This window comes from Lampetra planeri, chromosome 75 (assembly GCF_965212315.1).
Source record: "Lampetra planeri chromosome 75, kcLamPlan1.2.h2, whole genome shotgun sequence".
In the NCBI taxonomy this organism is placed as follows: domain Eukaryota; kingdom Metazoa; phylum Chordata; class Hyperoartia; order Petromyzontiformes; family Petromyzontidae; genus Lampetra; species Lampetra planeri.
The window spans coordinates 1516583-1535214 of record NC_136180.1 but is presented as its reverse complement, the minus strand read 5'-3'; the positions used below and the strand labels follow the sequence as shown (position 1 = coordinate 1535214).

The window sequence follows — 18632 nt, the reverse complement described above, 5'->3', positions numbered from 1 at the left end:
GTATTGTAGCTTGTGCAAGACATTCATATCGGAATAAAATATATGAGATGGATAAAACGTTGAGAAAGGAATACTGTATTAAAGGTACACATATAATTTGAATTATTAAATATATCACAAATTTACCCGAACATGGTAAAAGGTAGAGGTGCAGCCCAGCAATTGATTGCTTAATCCAATGCTGGCGGAAGGGCTTCCACAAGAGGGAGATCTAGAGATCCATTCTAGAGGGTATTTTGCCTACTATTTCAGTTTGGTCACATGTCTCGGAAGATGTCGGAGGACTTATAGTTTAACCACCAGAACCTGCCCATTGTTCGGATAACTGTGGTGAACCAATTTATACTGCTGGGTGCACTGAGGTCGGCATGTACCAGAGCAACATAATAATGGATAAGAGAGGTCACTATCTAGTGGGTGTCAGGGTGTAATTGTACGGGCACTATTGGATAATCGGCATCCAATCCTAAGCGGGGATAATATCTGGGCCAAAGGTGATGGGCGGAGTCGGAGAAGATGTTCGGGAACCATCGGGAAGTTTTCACGAGGCGGAGCTTAGCTCCGCTGGGAGGATGATAAGCAGAGGCAGGGGAGGACTCGTGGTCGGTGTGGGAAGCCTTGGGTCCAGACTGCGTCGCTGCTCATCCTCTACTCGCCACCAACCACGTGGCAGATCCCCCAGCGGAGCTCGCCTCTTCTCCCCGACACGCCGCCAGGCAGCGGCGTGATCGGAGAGAGTGGCGAACCTCGATAGTGGGACGGAGAGAACTCCTCATCCACAGCATTGATAAAAAGGAAATTACCCGGAGAAAGAAGGAGCGGAGCTGTGCAGTACTACAGTTTAATAAAGAAGCACCATTTCAAGAGTCGTCGTGGAAGTCGTTTATTACACATGTAAAAAGGGCAGTCCTAGTGGCAGCTGTCCCTGTGGCCATGAGGTGACTCGGGACCTGGGCTGCAAATGGGTAATCATTTGTCAATCGGGGCGATGATTGCTATGTTTTTCACAATTGAGTATTTTTTAAATGTATTTATCAAATGTGGACTATGACATGGCACACAATGGCCACCTCCTTCCAAATGTCAGAAGATATTCAGATCCACTGTGAGTAAAGCAGACAGCGCATTTTTGTCCTTCTTTTGGCTGTGCCTTCTTGCTGTTTAGTTCCTCCCCCTGATTGCCCAATCTCTCCATGTTGTGTGGATCCCCTCCACAGATTTCTTTACTGCACAAGTTGTGTCTCGCCAAGGAGTGTGTTGATGGATTCTACAAATCACAACGAGGAGTCTGTTGTGAGCTGTGCTCTGCAGGTAATCCCACACGGACATGGCTATCCAGGCTCATAACACTTCCCTCCCCTCGCCATTCGATTGTCACGATAACATTCAAGAACAGCAGAAGTCTGTGGACAACTTCCCACGGCTTTGCGGACCACAGGTTGAGAACCGTTGCCCTACGCCTACTCCCGTGTGAAACAAAAAGCGTGGCACCCAGGTGCCTGTTTGCTGGCCAGATTGACACACTACGGAAAGAACTCCAATGGGTGTTGCCATTCCAAGTGGCCCCACCAGATGGTTTAATTTGTAATAAAGAAAAACACAGCACTACACTTCGAGTTGATGCATTGTTCCTAAAAGGCTCGTGTGTAAAGTGTGTCGGCTCTCTCCCAAACAATCAGTTCCTGGTTTGACGTGAAGTCCGAACTCCCATTCAAAAGTGAAGTCTTATCTCTTGGCCTGCTCACGCTGATTTGTCCTCCAGACGTACAAGGTGATCGACTGCATAACTGATCAAATGAGAGTGGCGTGTGATCTATGCCCTGAGGGCAGCTTCATGAACAGAGTCAACCATGAAGATAAGTGTGCACAGTGCAGCAGCTGCGGACCAGGTAAATGACAGCACAGAAAGTAGGTTACTTCCATATCTGGATTGTGTGTTTTTGAGATTCATCTCATTGTATGCATCATATTCAAATTGTGCCATCAGCATCTTGTAATAGAGCAGATATGTTATATTCTTGGGTCTGTCGGTAAAGTCACGAAGATAGGTTCAAAGAAAATAACAAAAAACTACCACGTTTTGATCGCAACACAAGCGGTCGTCTTCAGGAAGAGGGGGGTTAGCTTCCAAGGCAAACTTTTTATAAGGGTTTGAAATGGGCGTAGCCTAAATATCAGCAGCCAATGATAATGTAAGTGGTGGGCTGCCAACCCGACGATAGTTGTTTTTTCACCAATCAAAGGGCTGCCAGATGAAAATGAGCATGTTAATAAGAGATTAGCATGTTAATGGCAGATCGCAGAGCCGCAACCAAGGGGTCGGCACGCGAAGTGACTGCTAGTGTGAACCCTGTGAAAGTGTAAGTTTGAAATGGGTGTAAAGCACAACTAACATCAGAAGGTGGTAGGATGGAAACATCATAGCCAATTATGACTTAAACTGGTTGATAAAGTGCTTCCAATGATTGCTCAGTTTGCACCCATCTTCTCGGTTGAAATTGTGTCTTCTGTCTATAAATATGGATGGCTTCATGAACGAATCTTTGTTGATATTCAGTACCTTCTTCTTCGAGAAATAAATGTTGTGTGAGCCCATCGCATTAAAACAATTATCAGCCACAGCCGAGGTATTGGTCCTACCATGTTTCAGATATGCCTTATGTTCACGAACACGGTACGATACCTGTCGCTTAGTTTCCCCAATGTAACTATTGCCGCAGACACAGCTTAGTTTGTAGACGCTGGGGTATTGCATGTCAGGGATCACATCCTTCACAAATGGGATCAGATCACATATTGTATGTACTGTGTTATATCGAACCTGGATCTTGTGTTTGCTCATGATTTTGTAAGTATATTAGTGACCCCTGCTATGTATGGCAAGGTGATGGTTTTCATTGAGTCCTCAGATGGTTCTTTCCCAATGGTTGGGGTGAACCTATCTACGTGACTTTACCGAAATACCCAAGAATATGAATTCCTGCAGTCACTAAAGCTTTAAGTCAACAGATAAGTTATATTTGGAGTGTACAGTGTACAGTGAGCAAACGAAACAGGATATCAAACAGACCAGGATATCAGCAATGTTGATGTGATCCCTGACACGGCAGTGCTGATATCCTGGTTTGTGAATCTGTTGTAATCAATAATGTTCTGCCAATAACACTATCGGGCATGTACCTGATCTCATCAGATATTAGAAGTTAAACAAGTTTCAGTCTGGAAAGTGCTTGAATGGGCGTCAACCATGTGTAATACGAGAGTTCATCGATGAGCGCCGATCAGTGGATAGGCTCCGCCGCTTGGGCCATCACCCAATTAGAGGGATGGGCCGAGGTTAGGGGCGGAGCTCAAAATACTTGGGGGAAGTAACCATCTCGAAGGTTCGTGAGGGGGCGTGGCTGTAGGCGGGGATTGGTGACGTAGGCCAGGGGATATAAGGGGAAGCGGAAGAGAGCTCGGGGTCAGTGTGTGGAGTCAGAGAGCGGGGCCACGTCGCTCGGGCCGGAGGCTTCCTCCCAGTGCACCGCCTGTCAGCGGTGCGCGGGAGCGGGAGAGGTTGAGAGAGAGAGGCGAGTAACCACCAGCCGTGCAGGACGGAGTGCAGACATGCCAGAGAGAGACAGAGAGCGACGCTGTCCAGCTGTGGAAAGAAATAATAAAGACAAAGACACAAGCCCAGATCGTCATCGCAGTGGTTTATTTCACATGCATAGAACTCGTGATATAGAGAGTGCAGTAATATCAATTGCACGGTACTATTCTCTGTGCTATTCTCCGACATCTATGTTCCTCACCTTTACCAACCTGTTCTGTGTAGTGAAGTATGAACAAACAACCTCAAACATCGGACAAAGAGGACTATTTTTCTGCGATGTTTTCGCAGGTATATATTGAATAACATGAATGTTACCTCTCAAATTGGTCAAATCAGTTGTCTGCATTCCTACCAGAGTTGTGAAATCAAAACCGTTAATTGTCGCAATTAATTACCGGACTTTTGGCCTACTCTTCCACGAAGACCAGCTATCTTGAAACTGGTTAGCATACTATTTTGTTCTAGCCAACGACAGCCCATCTAGAGGGTATTTGACCGACTCCTGCACACTTCCCACATGTCTTGGAAGAGGTGTTCCACCTCTCAATGGTAACTCCAAGGGTGGCAGCATGAAACACCAGCCTATAAGTTTTACTCTTTTACATTTAGTATTTTTAATGGGGAAAAAATGCTTCAGTTGAATTGTCAATGTGAGAATAGATTGATGTTTCACGATACATAACATTGTGCTGGGTGGACAGAGGCGTTTTGTTTTTACATTTGTAGTGGTGATACGCGCTGGGGTAGCGATCAGGTGCCAGCGCGTTGTGATTGGATGTGTGGGTGGTGACGCGCGCTGACGGTGAGGGATCAGGGGTCAGCGCGGGATCGTGGGTTGTGTGGTGTTGATTGGCTGGGTGCCGGTGACGTGCTGGTGTGGGAGTGATCGAGTGGCAGCACGGCGTGATTGGTTGGTGAGTGGAAACACGCGTTGGGGAAAAAGGATCGTACAGATAACGCGGTGTGATTGGTTCACTAACAAGCGATGCTCGCATCGAGGTCCGCATCCGCTCCGTCTCCCGGGAGGAACGACTATATAAGGGGATGCGCAGAGGCGCACGGGTGGAGTGTAACCAGCGAAGACTGAAGACGGGAAGAAGAGCCAGGGCCCTGCGGCACCTAGTCCCGCTGTCCTGCGAGGACCGGGACTCTGTGTAACCCAGAGGCGGGGGTAGTGTGAGCATGCAGTGTCAGCATGCCGAGTGTGTAGCCGGGGCCTAGAGTCTACACGAGACGAGTGATATGGGTGTAGCCAGAGGCGTAGGGTCTACACGAGACGAGTCTACACGAGAAGAGTCTACCCGAGACGAGTGATGTGTGTGTAGCCAGAGGCATAGAGTCTACACGAGAAGAGTCTACACGAGACGAGTGATGTGTGTGTAGCCAGAGGCATAGAGTCTACACGAGAAGAGTCTACACGACGAGTGATGTGTGTGTAGCCAGAGGCATAGGGTCTACACGAGAAGAGTCTACACGAGGCGAGTCTACACGAGACGAGTGAGGCGTGTGTAGCTAGAGGCTTGGAGTCTACACGAGTTCAGTACGGTGTGTTATAAGAAGAGAAGAGGTTACGAGTTGTACCGGTGTCTGGTGACCGTACGCGGAAGAATAGAGACTACACGTTGTATCGAGATAAGTGAAGATTTAATAAAAGAAGTGTGTTACCCGTCAAGGAGTTTCCTGCCGTCATTTCCAATACTTCAACTGGCGTCAGAAGTGAAACTGTCTTCCAAGCATGGATACGAGGAAGACCGTTCGGACCCACGGGAGTGACCGCGAGGACAACCTTGACGACCCGGGCCAGCTGCCGTCGGGGGGTGAGGACGAAGAATGGCCCACGCTGCAGGATCCGCCGGCGGCGCCGGAGGAGCGGCGGGGGACCGAGGCCGTGCTCCGGGAGGCGCACTCTCGTCTGGCGGAGCTGCTGCTCGCCGCCGCGTCCATCCTGGCGGAGATCAGCTCGTCGGCAGGAGCGGAGACGGCAGCGGACATTCTACAGGGTCGCCCTGCAGATTCCCGCCAAAATGACTTGGCGATTCCCGCCATTTCATCGGCGGCGACTTTTGGCGGGAACGGTGACCGCCACGTGGGTGCGGGTCTCCAAGCGTGCCATCTTACGTCATCGACGCGCGCTGCGGACCGCCATCAGGCGTCCGCCATTGGAGCCGCCATCTTACACACCGACGGCGCGGCGGGAAGGAACCACGACGCGGAGGACGACTTCATTTTTCAACAGCGCCTCCCCGCATTGTCAGCCTTCAAGGCGGAATGCGGGGACTGGGGCCAGTTTCAGCGCAGATTTTTGGCGCATCAGGAGATGTCGGCCTGGTCCGATGCTACGGCGCTGCGGGCATTGCCTGCCATGTTGGACGACAACGCGCTCGCGGCCTTCATGTCAGCTCGGAGGTCGGACCGATCCACGCTTAAGGCAGCGCTGGGTCTCATGGCCAGGGTCTACGGACCTCCCTCGGCGTGCCGCTATCATTTTTACGCGAGGCGGAAGGCGGACACGGAGACCGCGCTCGCCTATCGCACGGCGTTGCTGGCTCTTGCCGATGCTGCATTCCCTCAGATGGACGAGGAGGGCCAGGATGCGATGGTTTTGGAGCAGCTGCTTAAGTTGGCGCAGGACCTGGGGATCCCCATCAACACGGCCGACGAGATCGACATTTCTTCCTTACGGGTCGCTACGAGTATACAAGCGCACGAGGCCCTTCAACGCAAACAGGGGGTCGTCTGCAACGCTGCTGTGGCCTCAACTCCGGGTCCGGTGATCACCGAACTACAAGTCGTCAGTCCGCGAGAGGAGGCGTTCACCGCGGGACGACCGGGGGACTGGAGGTCGGGGGGTCGGTCGGCTCTGCGATCGACCCGCAAGCTGGAGCAACCGAGATCACCGACGACCCTCATCACGTGCTACAACTGCGGCCTCCGGGGCCACGTGGCGTCCGGTTGCCGCGCGCCCCGTCAGCGCACCATGGGATCTCGGCTGGACGACGACCAAGGCCCCAAGGCATCCCTACAAACCCCGGCAAGTCGCGGCACCTCACATGCTCGGCCCACACACTCGACACGCATGGGCCGTCGCGGAGCGACGGAAGTGGGCCGGTTAGGGTTCGGGGATTCGGTACGGCGAGGGGGTTTCGGCCGGGACCGGAGAGACATTGAGTGGTCGGAGTTGGGACATAGAATTGTGGCTGCTTCAGCGGGTTCATCCGTCGTTGCGGGTTCTATTGATGGGGTAGAGGTCAGGGTATTGGTGGACACGGGGGCGTCGGCGACGATTATATCTGACCTCATTTATAACATTCTCCCCATCCAGTGCTGTCCACTGCTCCCAGTGGATGTGCCGTTTTTCACCGCAAACGGGGGATCGTTGGGCATTATCGGTCAGATTAGGGCGTCCATTTGCATTGGAGATATCAAATTGTCGGGACCCGTTTTTGTTTCGTCTTCTTTGGCGGTTCCTTGTCTATTGGGCACTGATTTTTTGGCTAAGATGCCCATTAAAATTCTAATCGATCAGCGTTGCATTGAACTACCTTCGGGTCGCCGCATTTCATTTTTGACGAGCCCTACTGAGATTCGGACGGCGTGCGCCACGATACAAGCATTGGCGACGCAGACCGTGCACGTGCCCCCGGGTTCACAGATGTTAATTCCCCTCCGGTTAAGGAAACCATGGGTAGAGGGGACTTCGGAACAAGGCATGCTTTTGGGTCCTTCTAACAGGGCTGTAGGAGGGGTCGATTTGTCGGTGGCTCACACTTTGGTTCGGGCGGACAAGGATCCGTTTGTGATGGTTTTAAACGCTGGATCGCGGCCAGCCGTCATTCAGCAGGGTACCGTGCTGGCTCACGCGGCGCGGGTTCCTGCGGAGGAACGGCTGGTTGCGCATGTTGATCCGAGCCCCACGCAGAATATTGAACCGAGGGAGGACCTTGAATGGGTCCATTCGCTGTGCGCGGGCTCGGACGATTTGTCAGGGGTGCAGTTGGGTGCGCTGCGCGAGTTACTAATGAAATTTTCTGATGTGTTCAGCAAGCATAAATATGACATTGGGTGTACGGATTTGTTACGCCACCACATTGACACGGGTGATGCGGCACCGGTCAGGTTAAATCCCTTCCGGCTGAGTCCTGCCGAAAAGGAACATGTTCAGTCGGCCGTTAACGATATGCTTGAAGCCGACATTATTTCGCCTTCCTCCAGTCCATGGGGAGCACCTATTGTGCTGGTTAAGAAGCAAGACGGCTCCTTGCGATTTTGCGTAGATTTCCGTCGCCTGAATAAGATCTCTGTGGCTGACGCGTATCCGCTCCCCAGGATGGACAAGTCCCTCGATGCATTGTCTGGTGCGCGATATTTTTCGACTCTTGATTTGTTATCGGGATTCTGGCAGTTGCCGCTCGACGAAGAGTCTAAACCTAAGACAGCATTTCGGACTCCAGGGGGCCTGTTCCAGTTTAACCGGTTGCCCATGGGACTTCACTCCTCTCCAGCGACGTTTCAGCGCCTTATGGAGTTGGTTTTGTCAGGCTTGCAATGGGAGACGTGCTTGATTTACCTTGACGATGTCATTGTTTTCAGTAAAACATTTGAGGAACACCTCCAGCGATTGAGAGGGGTGTTCTTGCGAATGCGATCGGCTAAATTGAAATTTAAACCGGCCAAATGCCACCTTTTTTGTAAGTCCGTTAGATACTTGGGTCACATTGTCGACTCTTCGGGGATCTCTACCGATCCCGCAAAGACGGACTGTCAGTTCATGGCCGACACCCACGTCGGTTGCAGACGTGCGCAGTTTCATTGGGTTTGCTTCGTATTATCGCCGATTCGTTGAGCACTTCGCCACTATTGCAAAACCCTTGCACGCTCTCACGGCGAAGAGTGTGAAGTTCAAATGGGGACCGGAAGAGGAGGCCGCGTTCTGCGCCCTCCGGGACGCCTTGGTGGGCGCCCCACCCTTGCGTTATCCGGATTTTGCGAGTCCCTTCTTGCTAGACACGGATGCTAGCAACACGGGCATTGGGGCGGTACTGTCCCAGGTCGTTGGGGGAGTCGAAAGGGTGGTCGCTTATGGTAGCAGGGTGTTGTCTCCGGCTGAGCAGCGCTACTGCGTCACCCGTCGTGAACTGCTCGCCATTGTTTTTTTTGTACAACAGTTCAGACCGTATCTCTATGGGCGTCACTTTACGGTCCGGACGGACCACGCGGCGCTACAGTATTCATTGAGGGTCGCCCAACCCTCGGGCCAATTGTCACGATGGTTGGAAGTCCTCCAAGACTATCAGTTCACGACCACATACCGTAAGGGGTTGCGACACACAAATGCCGATGCCCTGTCGCGATTGTTACCGTGTCAGAAATGTGCGTGTCTATCGGGATCGGCGCGCTGTAAACCGCCGGTTGTGGAAGATAAGGGGACATTGGCTGCAACTGCGGGCGCGCCAATCGGGGAGGTCCCCGCTACTTGTCAGGATCGGGACTCGCTGCTCTTATTGTCGCTGGGCGAGTGGGGCCGCCTCCAAATGGCGGACAGCTCCCTGCTAGCATTGCGCCGCAGGGTGGGTGGTCCTAAAGAGGACCAGGAGCGAACTGGCTCCTATGTACTTAAACAGGGCATGTTTATGAGATGGGACAGTTTGTCCCGGCGGCACACGCTGGTGGTGCCTTCTGCTGTAAGGGGGAAAGTTGTTTTGGCCGCACACGAATGCCTCTTGCATTTGGGAGTAAACAAAACTCTTGCCCTGCTTCAGCGGGACTATTATTGGCCGGGAATGGGGAGTGACGTGGTAAATATTCTGAAGGGGTGCGTTGAGTGCGCCAGACGGAAACCACCGCCCGTGCTAGCTAATCCACCGCTGCAATCGATTCAGGTCTCGCGCACTAACGAGCTCGTTGCACTCGATATTTTGGGGCCTTTTCCAGTCACGCCTAGAGGGAATAAATACCTGTTGGTGGGGGTCGAATATTTCACCCGGTGGCCTATGGCGTGGCCTCTCGCCAACCAGTCGGCAGCGGCTGTGACGGACGCCTTTGTCCAGGGCTATGTCCTGGACAAGGGGGCTCCCGAACGCTTGCTGACCGACCAAGGTAAACATTTTTCGAGTAAATTGTTGCAAGAGGTGTGCGATTTATTGGGTACTAAAAAGGTGCGTACCTCCCCGTACCACCCGCAGACAGACGGGATGGTGGAAAGACTTCACAAGACTTTGACTTCTATGCTGTGCCAGCAGGTGTGTGAGGCACATGTAGATTGGGACCTGCAGGTCCCGGGGGTCCTTGCCGCGTACAGAATGGCCCCCCATGCAGCGACAGGGTTTTCCCCATTCTATTTGATGTACGGTCGGGAAGCCGACCCGCCCATGGAAACGCAGCTTGGCCTGTCCGCTCCACGAACCAATTCTAAATTGGCGGAACATATTAAATTCAATATTCACAAGCTAACAGAGGCAAGGGAGGCCGCACAGCTTAATTCGCGGGCTCGCCAAATTGCTAACGAACGACTGCGGGCACGGAAGGTGTCCGTGCACGAATGGAAACCGGGTAACAGGGCCTGGCTGCATTGCCCTCAGGCGCCCTTGGCTACGTCGGCCCCAGTGCGTTCAGATAAAATGGGGAAAACGACGGTGGTACGTCCACCCCTCCCGACTGAAACCGTTCTCGCCTCCATATGGCCTCCCATTGTGTCGTGAGGGCCGAGCATGTGACGTGACCGACGACCCAAAGGGGGAAATGTCTCTGCCTGATCCTCACATGTCTCCGCCTGATCTGCTCCCAGGTGTCTCGGAACTGACAGCTGCCGACCACCGGCGGCCAGATCTTCGCGGCGGGGCCGGGCCTTTCAGGCCCGTTCCACGCCGTCTAGAGCAGCCGGAGCCGCCTGACGGTCGTCAGTGTCCCGTCCCGTATGACGGACCAGCCAGACGGACTCGCGCCAGGTCGCGCTACTTTGTTTGACCTGCCACGTGAGGAGTCGAGGCAGTGGGAGCGCCTCGTCACTGCGTTAGTTGCAGAGACGCGGAGAGCGTTCGTTTTCTGGAAATCGCTTTTATTATGTTGTTCATCGGGCTGTATATAGTTTTTTATATATAAGGTGTTGTGTGTGGTATTGTTAACTTTTCTTGCGGTTATTGTCAAATTGTACATAGGTTGCTGTTGTGTTGTTGTTGTGTTACGGGGCACACTGGGGGGGGGGGTTTTGTTGTGTTAACGATGTGGGAGGTTGTTGGTTAGCAGCCGGGACGGCTGCAAGCTATGTGGGGGGGGGTGATGTAGTGGTGATACGCGCTGGGGTAGCGATCAGGTGCCAGCGCGTTGTGATTGGATGTGTGGGTGGTGACGCGCGCTGACGGTGAGGGATCAGGGGTCAGCGCGGGATCGTGGGTTGTGTGGTGTTGATTGGCTGGGTGCCGGTGACGTGCTGGTGTGGGAGTGATCGAGTGGCAGCACGGCGTGATTGGTTGGTGAGTGGAAACACGCGTTGGGGAAAAAGGATTGTACAGATAACGCGGTGTGATTGGTTCACTAACAAGCGATGCTCGCATCGAGGTCCGCATCCGCTCCGTCTCCCGGGAGGAACGACTATATAAGGGGATGCGCAGAGGCGCACGGGTGGAGTGTAACCAGCGAAGACTGAAGACGGGAAGAAGAGCCAGGGCCCTGCGGCACCTAGTCCTGCTGTCCTGCGAGGACCGGGACTCTGTGTAACCCAGAGGCGGGGGTAGTGTGAGCATGCAGTGTCAGCATGCCGAGTGTGTAGCCGGGGCCTAGAGTCTACACGAGACGAGTGATATGGGTGTAGCCAGAGGCGTAGGGTCTACACGAGACGAGTCTACACGAGAAGAGTCTACCCGAGACGAGTGATGTGTGTGTAGCCAGAGGCATAGAGTCTACACGAGAAGAGTCTACACGAGAAGAGTCTACACGAGACGAGTGATGTGTGTGTAGCCAGAGGCATAGAGTCTACACGAGAAGAGTCTACACGAGACGAGTGATGTGTGTGTAGCCAGAGGCATAGGGTCTACACGAGAAGAGTCTACACGAGGCGAGTCTACACGAGACGAGTGAGGCGTGTGTAGCTAGAGGCTTGGAGTCTACACGAGTTCAGTACGGTGTGTTATAAGAAGAGAAGAGGTTACGAGTTGTACCGGTGTCTGGTGACCGTACGCGGAAGAATAGAGACTACACGTTGTATCGAGATAAGTGAAGATTTAATAAAAGAAGTGTGTTACCCGTCAAGGAGTTTCCTGCCGTCATTTCCAATACTTCACATTGATTAAATTATTAATGTAACCAGTGACCTAGGGGTTGCAAGTACAGCGTGCTAACCTTACAATGCGGTGGTTCCTTTTGTTTCCCAGTCTTAAATGGTACGCTTATTGTTATAGACATTTCTATATGTGAGGCAAACTGGCAACCATTTGTTTCCTCTCATTCAGTGACTGATGATGCAAAACAAAACTATTTAAGTAACTTTGGCTTGAATGGAGGGGTTGGTGGCTTGGTACAATGCTTTCTCATTACAGATGAGGAGGTGGCTCACGCCTGCTCCGTGGCACAGGACACCGTGTGTCAGTGCATGGAGGGACTCAAGAGAGACCCTGGCTCAGGGATTTGTCTGTATGAAGAACAGCACACAGGTGAGCTAACCAGCCACTCGAGCCGGTGACATCAGTTATGCAGTAGAGAAGTTGATTTGTTGGCTTGACAGTCAAAGCAACAACAGCCTAGAAACTTAAATAGCAGACTCTTGCTGCATAGGAATGAAGGCAAAATACAAACTCGTGTTTGAATGTGAACATCACCAAGGGTACTGTAAAATTATATTTCTAGCCTTGAAAGGTGAAATCCAAAACAGGGTTCATTGTTTTAGATTGTAAGCTTCCGTGACTTCAAGGATTCATACTCTTGGGTCCTTTCGGTAAAGTCACGTAGGTAAAAAAAAGTTATAATATAAAATATAATAATAAATGAAAATAACTAAATTAAATCACGACGTTTCGGAAGCAACAACAGTCTCCGTCATGAGGTGTAACTGCTCCAGTAAAATTACTGTAGCGTGTGAAGAAAGCTATTCAAGACACATGTTTTTATATAGGGTGCTGGGCAGGGAGGAGCCAATGAGGGGGGGGGGGGGAATAACCATATCGGTGCAGTACTGTACACTGCATGTACGGTGCTTGTACAATGCATGTGCGGTGCTTGTACAATGCATGTGCGGTGTGTGTACAATGCATGTACGGTGCTTGTACACTGCAAGTACGGTGCTTGTACACTGCATGTACGGTGCTTGTACACTGCATGTACGGTTCTTGTACACTGCATGTACGGTGCTTGTACACTGCATGTACGGTGCTTGTACACTGCATGTACGGTGCTTGTACACTGCAAGTACGGTGCTTGTACACTGCATGTACGGTGTTTGTACACTGCAAGTACGGTGCTTGTACACTGCATGTACGGTACTTGTACGGTGCCTGGACGCTGAATGGCGAATGGGAATGAAACACTGTTGTAAATCAGACTTTTTTTCTTAGTGATGGTGGTGTATCAGGCTGGATATGACTGTAACATTATAAGAATCAATATGGATATGATTATGAGAGTAAATATAAACTGGCTGTTTAGCAGTAAAATGCACGGCAGCTAAAGTTTAAACTTGGTTAATTACATCCTTCTTCAGGTGGGGACTGGGAAGCGTAAGCACAACAGCTTAAGTGTGTCTAAGAGGTGGCTTTGACGAGGAGTTCAATCTTTTTTACATGGTTAATACCATCTTTCTAATGATTGCTCAATTTGTACCCATCATCACGGTTGAAGTTATGTCTATGTTTGTATATCTGGATGGCTTCATGCACAAACCTTTGATGGTAGCCAGAAGGTTTGCAGAGCACCTTGGTCTCGGAAAAGACAATATTATGAGAGCCCACATCGTTGTAACAATGAATGGCAATGGCGCAAGACTCAATTTTGCCGTGTATCAGATTTGACTTGTGCTCGCGGACACGATCGGAGACATGACGTTTCGTTTCCGCAATGTAACAATCACCACAGATGCAACTCAGTTTATAGACTCCAGGGTTATTGCAAGTCAGGAATTATATCTTTCATTAATGGGATTAAATCACGGATTTTATGTACTGTACTGAATCAGACCTGGATCTTATGTCTGTTTGGAATTTTGGATATCTTTTTGGTCACGCCTGCTATGTATGGTAACGTCATGGTTTTGATCGGAGTTTCAGGTGTTTTTTTCTGTATGGTGGGAGAAACAGCTTGGCAGATAGTACGGTCAGAGTATCCGTTCATCTTGAGGGCCAGATGTACATGTTTTAATTCACTGGTCAGGTGGTGTTGGTCAGAGATGCAATGAGCTCTGTGGTATAGTGTTTTGATCAGATAATTTTTTTGAGCCGGGTGGTGGTGGGAATCAGGTATCAAGTAGGAATCTGTGTGGGTGGCCTTCCTGTAAACATAAAGTCCCAAGGAGCCATCAGGTCTCCTCTCAAACAGAACATCCAAGAATGGTAGTTTGCCATCTTTCTCCACTTCCATGGTGAATCTGATGGATGGGTGTCTGGAATTGATGTGGTCCAGGAAATGGTTCAATGCTGGGAGGCCATGTGGCCAAATGACACAAGTGTCATCCACAGGGAAGGATGCAGGGTAGATGTCTGGATGGCGTCTGATTCAAACTTCTCCATGAAAACATTTGCTATCACTAGTGACAAGGGGGAGCCTACAGGGGTACCCTCATTCTGTTTATAGAAGGTGCCATTCCAGGTAAAGTAAGTGTTGGTGAGGCAATGCCTAACCAACGCTGGTACATCCGAGTTCAGACCATGTTGGACCAAGTCTTCAATTATTGTTAAGGTGTCAGGCACTGGGACTTTGGTAAACAGAGAAACCACATCAAAACTGACGAGGATATCGTCAGGAGACAGTTTCTATGGTCAAGGACATGGTGCGTCGTTGTCGAAGTTCAGGGTTCGAAACCAGCAACCACACTAATTAATAGTATGGGTATATATCCATAAATACTACATGGCATCTGCTTCACACTTAACATTAGAGATCCCGTGATATTATTATTAAAGATTGTGGCACATATGTTGGCTTCCAAATTATGCAAAATTTGAAGTACATGGTAAACCCTTTCTCTATCCGCCAGGGATACGTTCTTGAAAACGGTCACGATTACAGAATTCACCCATGCAGAAGCCTCGTTCCAATTGGTAAATTGGGGTGACATTCCTGTTACGAGTGGACATAGGGGGGATATGGCAAATGTTTAATAACAATAAGGCCGACCGGTGATGCTTTGCTGGTGTACAGAAGGTTTTGAGTTCGATCCCCACCCAGACACCTGTATATTTGGAGTTTGCATATTCTTCCCGTGGTCATATGGAATTTATCTTCTTGGTTCTTTCGGTAAAGTCACGTAGAAGGGAAGTAATAAAATAATAAAAATAAAACATAATAAAATAATTCTCACGACGTTTCGGCCACAACACAAGCAGCCGTCCTCAGGTGAAAACCAGGTCTGTCGAGGCGACAGCGTCTGAATGAAACAGCACACGAGCTTGGAGCATATATATAAGCTGGGCGCCTTGACAAAGGAATTTGCATATCAAGAGGAATTTGGCATATTTATGGGAAATGCAGGAATGTGATTAGTGCTACATAGGCCTGTGCATTATGCAGGATTAGCAGCATCAAAGGGAGAGGATATGGGACATGCAGGTATGTGATTAGTGCTAATTCAGCATCAAAGGGAGGGGGTAGGGGTAGCATTAATAAAGTGTTAATAGTATGTAGCGGCAGTAACTAAAACCAACACGTAAACAACTAAAGTATAAACTACATAGTATCATCAGTATACTTACTATACTCTACAATAAGCTGAGTTACTAACAGTAAGTAATACATTACAATTCTACGTCGTAAAAATTGTATAATATGCTTCCATCTAAACTTTATTCTCTTACATCACACGAGTCTACACCGTACTATGTACTGCCATAGACAAACCCAACATTAAATTATATACTGTATTGCTATAAACCATTCCGATACTATATATTACGTTGTACATTGTATTACGCATATGAATGTTATACTATTTGTTATCATACACTGTACCATTGACCGTTGTGTCAATGGGTGAGTAGAGGAGGGGAAACTTGCAGCGGAGCAAAGAATCCATTCCCTGCGGAGAATACAATGCCAGTGAGTGGAAGGCGGTCTGAAAGTCACCGTAAACGTGAACACAATCAGTTAAGATCTGAAATGGTTTATTACGTCCTTCCAATGATTGCTAAGCCAGAATCCATCTTCTCGGTTGAAATTGTCTCTGTGTTTGTATATGTGGATCGCCTCATGAACGAATCTCTCATGTTAGCCAGATGGCTTGCAGAGAACCTCTGTCTTGGAGAAGTCAATGTCATGTGAGCCCACTGAATTGTAACAGTGATCTGCCACGGCTGAGGTGTTTGTCCTATCGTGTTTCAGGTCTGCTTTATGTTCACGGATGCGGTCCGAGACATGTCGTTTGGTTTCTCCAATGTAACTGCTACCACAGAGGCAACTTAGTTTGTAGACGCCAGGGTACTGTATGTCTGGAACCACATCTTTTACAGACGGGACCAGATCACGGATTTTATGTACTGTGTTGAATCGGACCTGGATCTTGTGTTTAATCAGGATTTTGGAGATCTTTTTTGTGACCCCAGCAATGTAGGGTAAGGTGATGGTCTTGAAAGACTCCTCAACAGGATCCTTCTTGATGGTTGGAGTGATCAGTAATATATAGTATCGTAATTGTATAGTAAATACATAGCAGTGTGATACACATTAGGGTGGGTAGAATAATACATAGTGTTATATTAAAATGTATAAGTTATAGGGTGGTTTATAGCAATACATTATATAATTTAATGTTGGGTTTGTCTATGGCAGTACATAGTACGGTGTAGACTCGTGTTATGTAAGAGAATAAAGTTTAGATGGAAGCATATTATATAATTTTACGACGTAGAATTGTAATGTATTACTTACTGTTAGTAACTCAGCTTATTGTAGAGTATAGTAAGCATACTGATGATACTATGTAGTTTAAACTTTAGTTGTTTACGTGTTGGTTTTAGTTACTGCAGCTATATACTATTAACACTCCTTCCCTTTATTAATGCTACCCCTACCCCCTCCCTTTGATGCTGAATTAGCACTATTCACATACCTGCATTTCCCATATCCTCTCCCTTTGATGCTGCTAATCCTGCATAATGCACAGGCATATGTAGTACTAATCACATTCCTGCATTTCCTATAAATATGCTAAATTCCTATTGATATGCAAATTCCTTTGTCAAGGCGCCCAGCTTATATGTATATGCTCCAAGCTCGTGTGCTGTTTCATTCAGACGCTGTCGCCTCGACAGACCTGGTTTTCACCTGAGGACGGCTGCTTGCGGTGTGGCCGAAACATCGTGAGAATTATTTTATTATGTTTTATTTTTATTATTTTATAACTTCCCTTCTACGTGACTTTACCGACAGAACCAAGAAGATGAATCCCTGCAGTCACGAAAGCTTTAAATCGAAACATGGAATTTCTTCGGGTCCTCCGGTTTTTCCCTCCAGATTTAAAAACATGCATTTAGAGGATTTGGCTGCTATATAAATGTACACGTGATAAGCCACTTCGTTGAGTGATCATTTGTGGCCAGGTCATTTCTAAAAAAGAGCTATAATGGGCATTACCTGGAAAAATTAATGGTTTAGTTTAATAATAAACAATGTGTTTTTGGTAACTACCTTTGACGATGATGATTTCACGACGATGGAGGTGGTGGTGATGTTGAGGAGCTCAGGAGGATGACTCATCAGAAGATGCAGGTGTTTGATAGCAACGCACAGTTATAATTTGGAGAACACGAGCCGCAACACTTTTCTGCATTCTTTTAAATGCATCTCACAGTTGATTCAGTTATAAACGAATGTATAAACGAGTGGACTGTGAGTACGTATTAATTAAGCATGCACAATAGCGAGTTCCGAGTGGGATCACGTCAAGACTTGAGGACTTAAGCGGGCAGCCGAGGAGGCATGCCTAATCTTTGCAGACTGTTTCAAATATACAAGTCTGTGCACCCCTCACCGGTGTTGGTGGTCTGGTACTGCGTATACTCGCAAATACTGAAGTCCAGTGGGTCACGAATAAGGAATTAGTTTGCATTTAGTTACTCGAAAAACTCACACATCTAGAACTCGCGCATAGCGAGGGTTTACTGTACCCACAAATTACTTAAGTACATAAAGCCACATACCAGCATCGCTCCCTAATGAGAACCCATTGCAGACAATGGCTATGAAACACAGCACTTTCCTTCATGATAGTCTTTCACCATGATAATGGTGCACATACTGAATGTACCAATTATTTGATCTGATACGGGTTATGACCTTAAAACGTAATTGATTAACATGCAGTTCAATTGATCAATTCTGACAAGTAGGTGTACATTAGACTGTAAACATTCTGGTTGTGACAGCTTGTTGTTTCTTATCCTTTAGGAAACTACACTGCAGCTACAGCAGCTATCGTATTGGGATGTGTCCTTGCACTGATACTGCCTGCATTGATTCTCTCTCGACTTATGAGAAAAGGGAAATGGCTTACTTTGAAAAAAACATTGGAGCATTGTGGTAGGTAAAGTGTTCCTTTATTAAGTAACAAAAAGGGATGAATCTATCAAATTGTATCCTTATGCTACCATGGCGACACCGTTGAGATATTCCGGGTGCATTCTCTACGTAATGATATTCAGAGACTGTTACATATTCTGATCATTGTTTATTGATATTTCTCTACCATACATATTTTGGCACAAAAGAGTAAAGTGTTCCCTATATTTGATTGTGAAAGTACACCATACCCCATGTACTTTACTAACTCATACGGCAGACAGATAATCTCGAGACCAGAACTTAATGAGCCGTCTTGCATATGTTTCATTGTTGTATATTT

General features: G+C 48.5%; 1 protein-coding gene across 3 annotated transcripts in view; it reads left to right on the top strand.

The window, feature by feature from the left end:
• Nucleotides 1-18632, top strand: part of LOC144737926 (uncharacterized) — a 52995-nt gene that overhangs the window by 9441 nt on the left and 24922 nt on the right. The window contains exons 2-5 of one of the 3 annotated variants that reach the window (XM_078620810.1): nt 1218-1311; nt 1763-1889; nt 12130-12243; nt 18179-18310. In XM_078620810.1, the coding sequence (XP_078476936.1) occupies nt 1261-1311; nt 1763-1889; nt 12130-12243; nt 18179-18310 (424 nt within the window). In that variant the 5' untranslated portion in view covers nt 1218-1260. Of the gene's footprint in view, nt 1-1217; nt 11843-12129; nt 12244-18178; nt 18311-18632 lie in introns of those variants that run through there. The other 2 variants (XM_078620809.1, XM_078620808.1) reach the window with 2 other exon arrangements.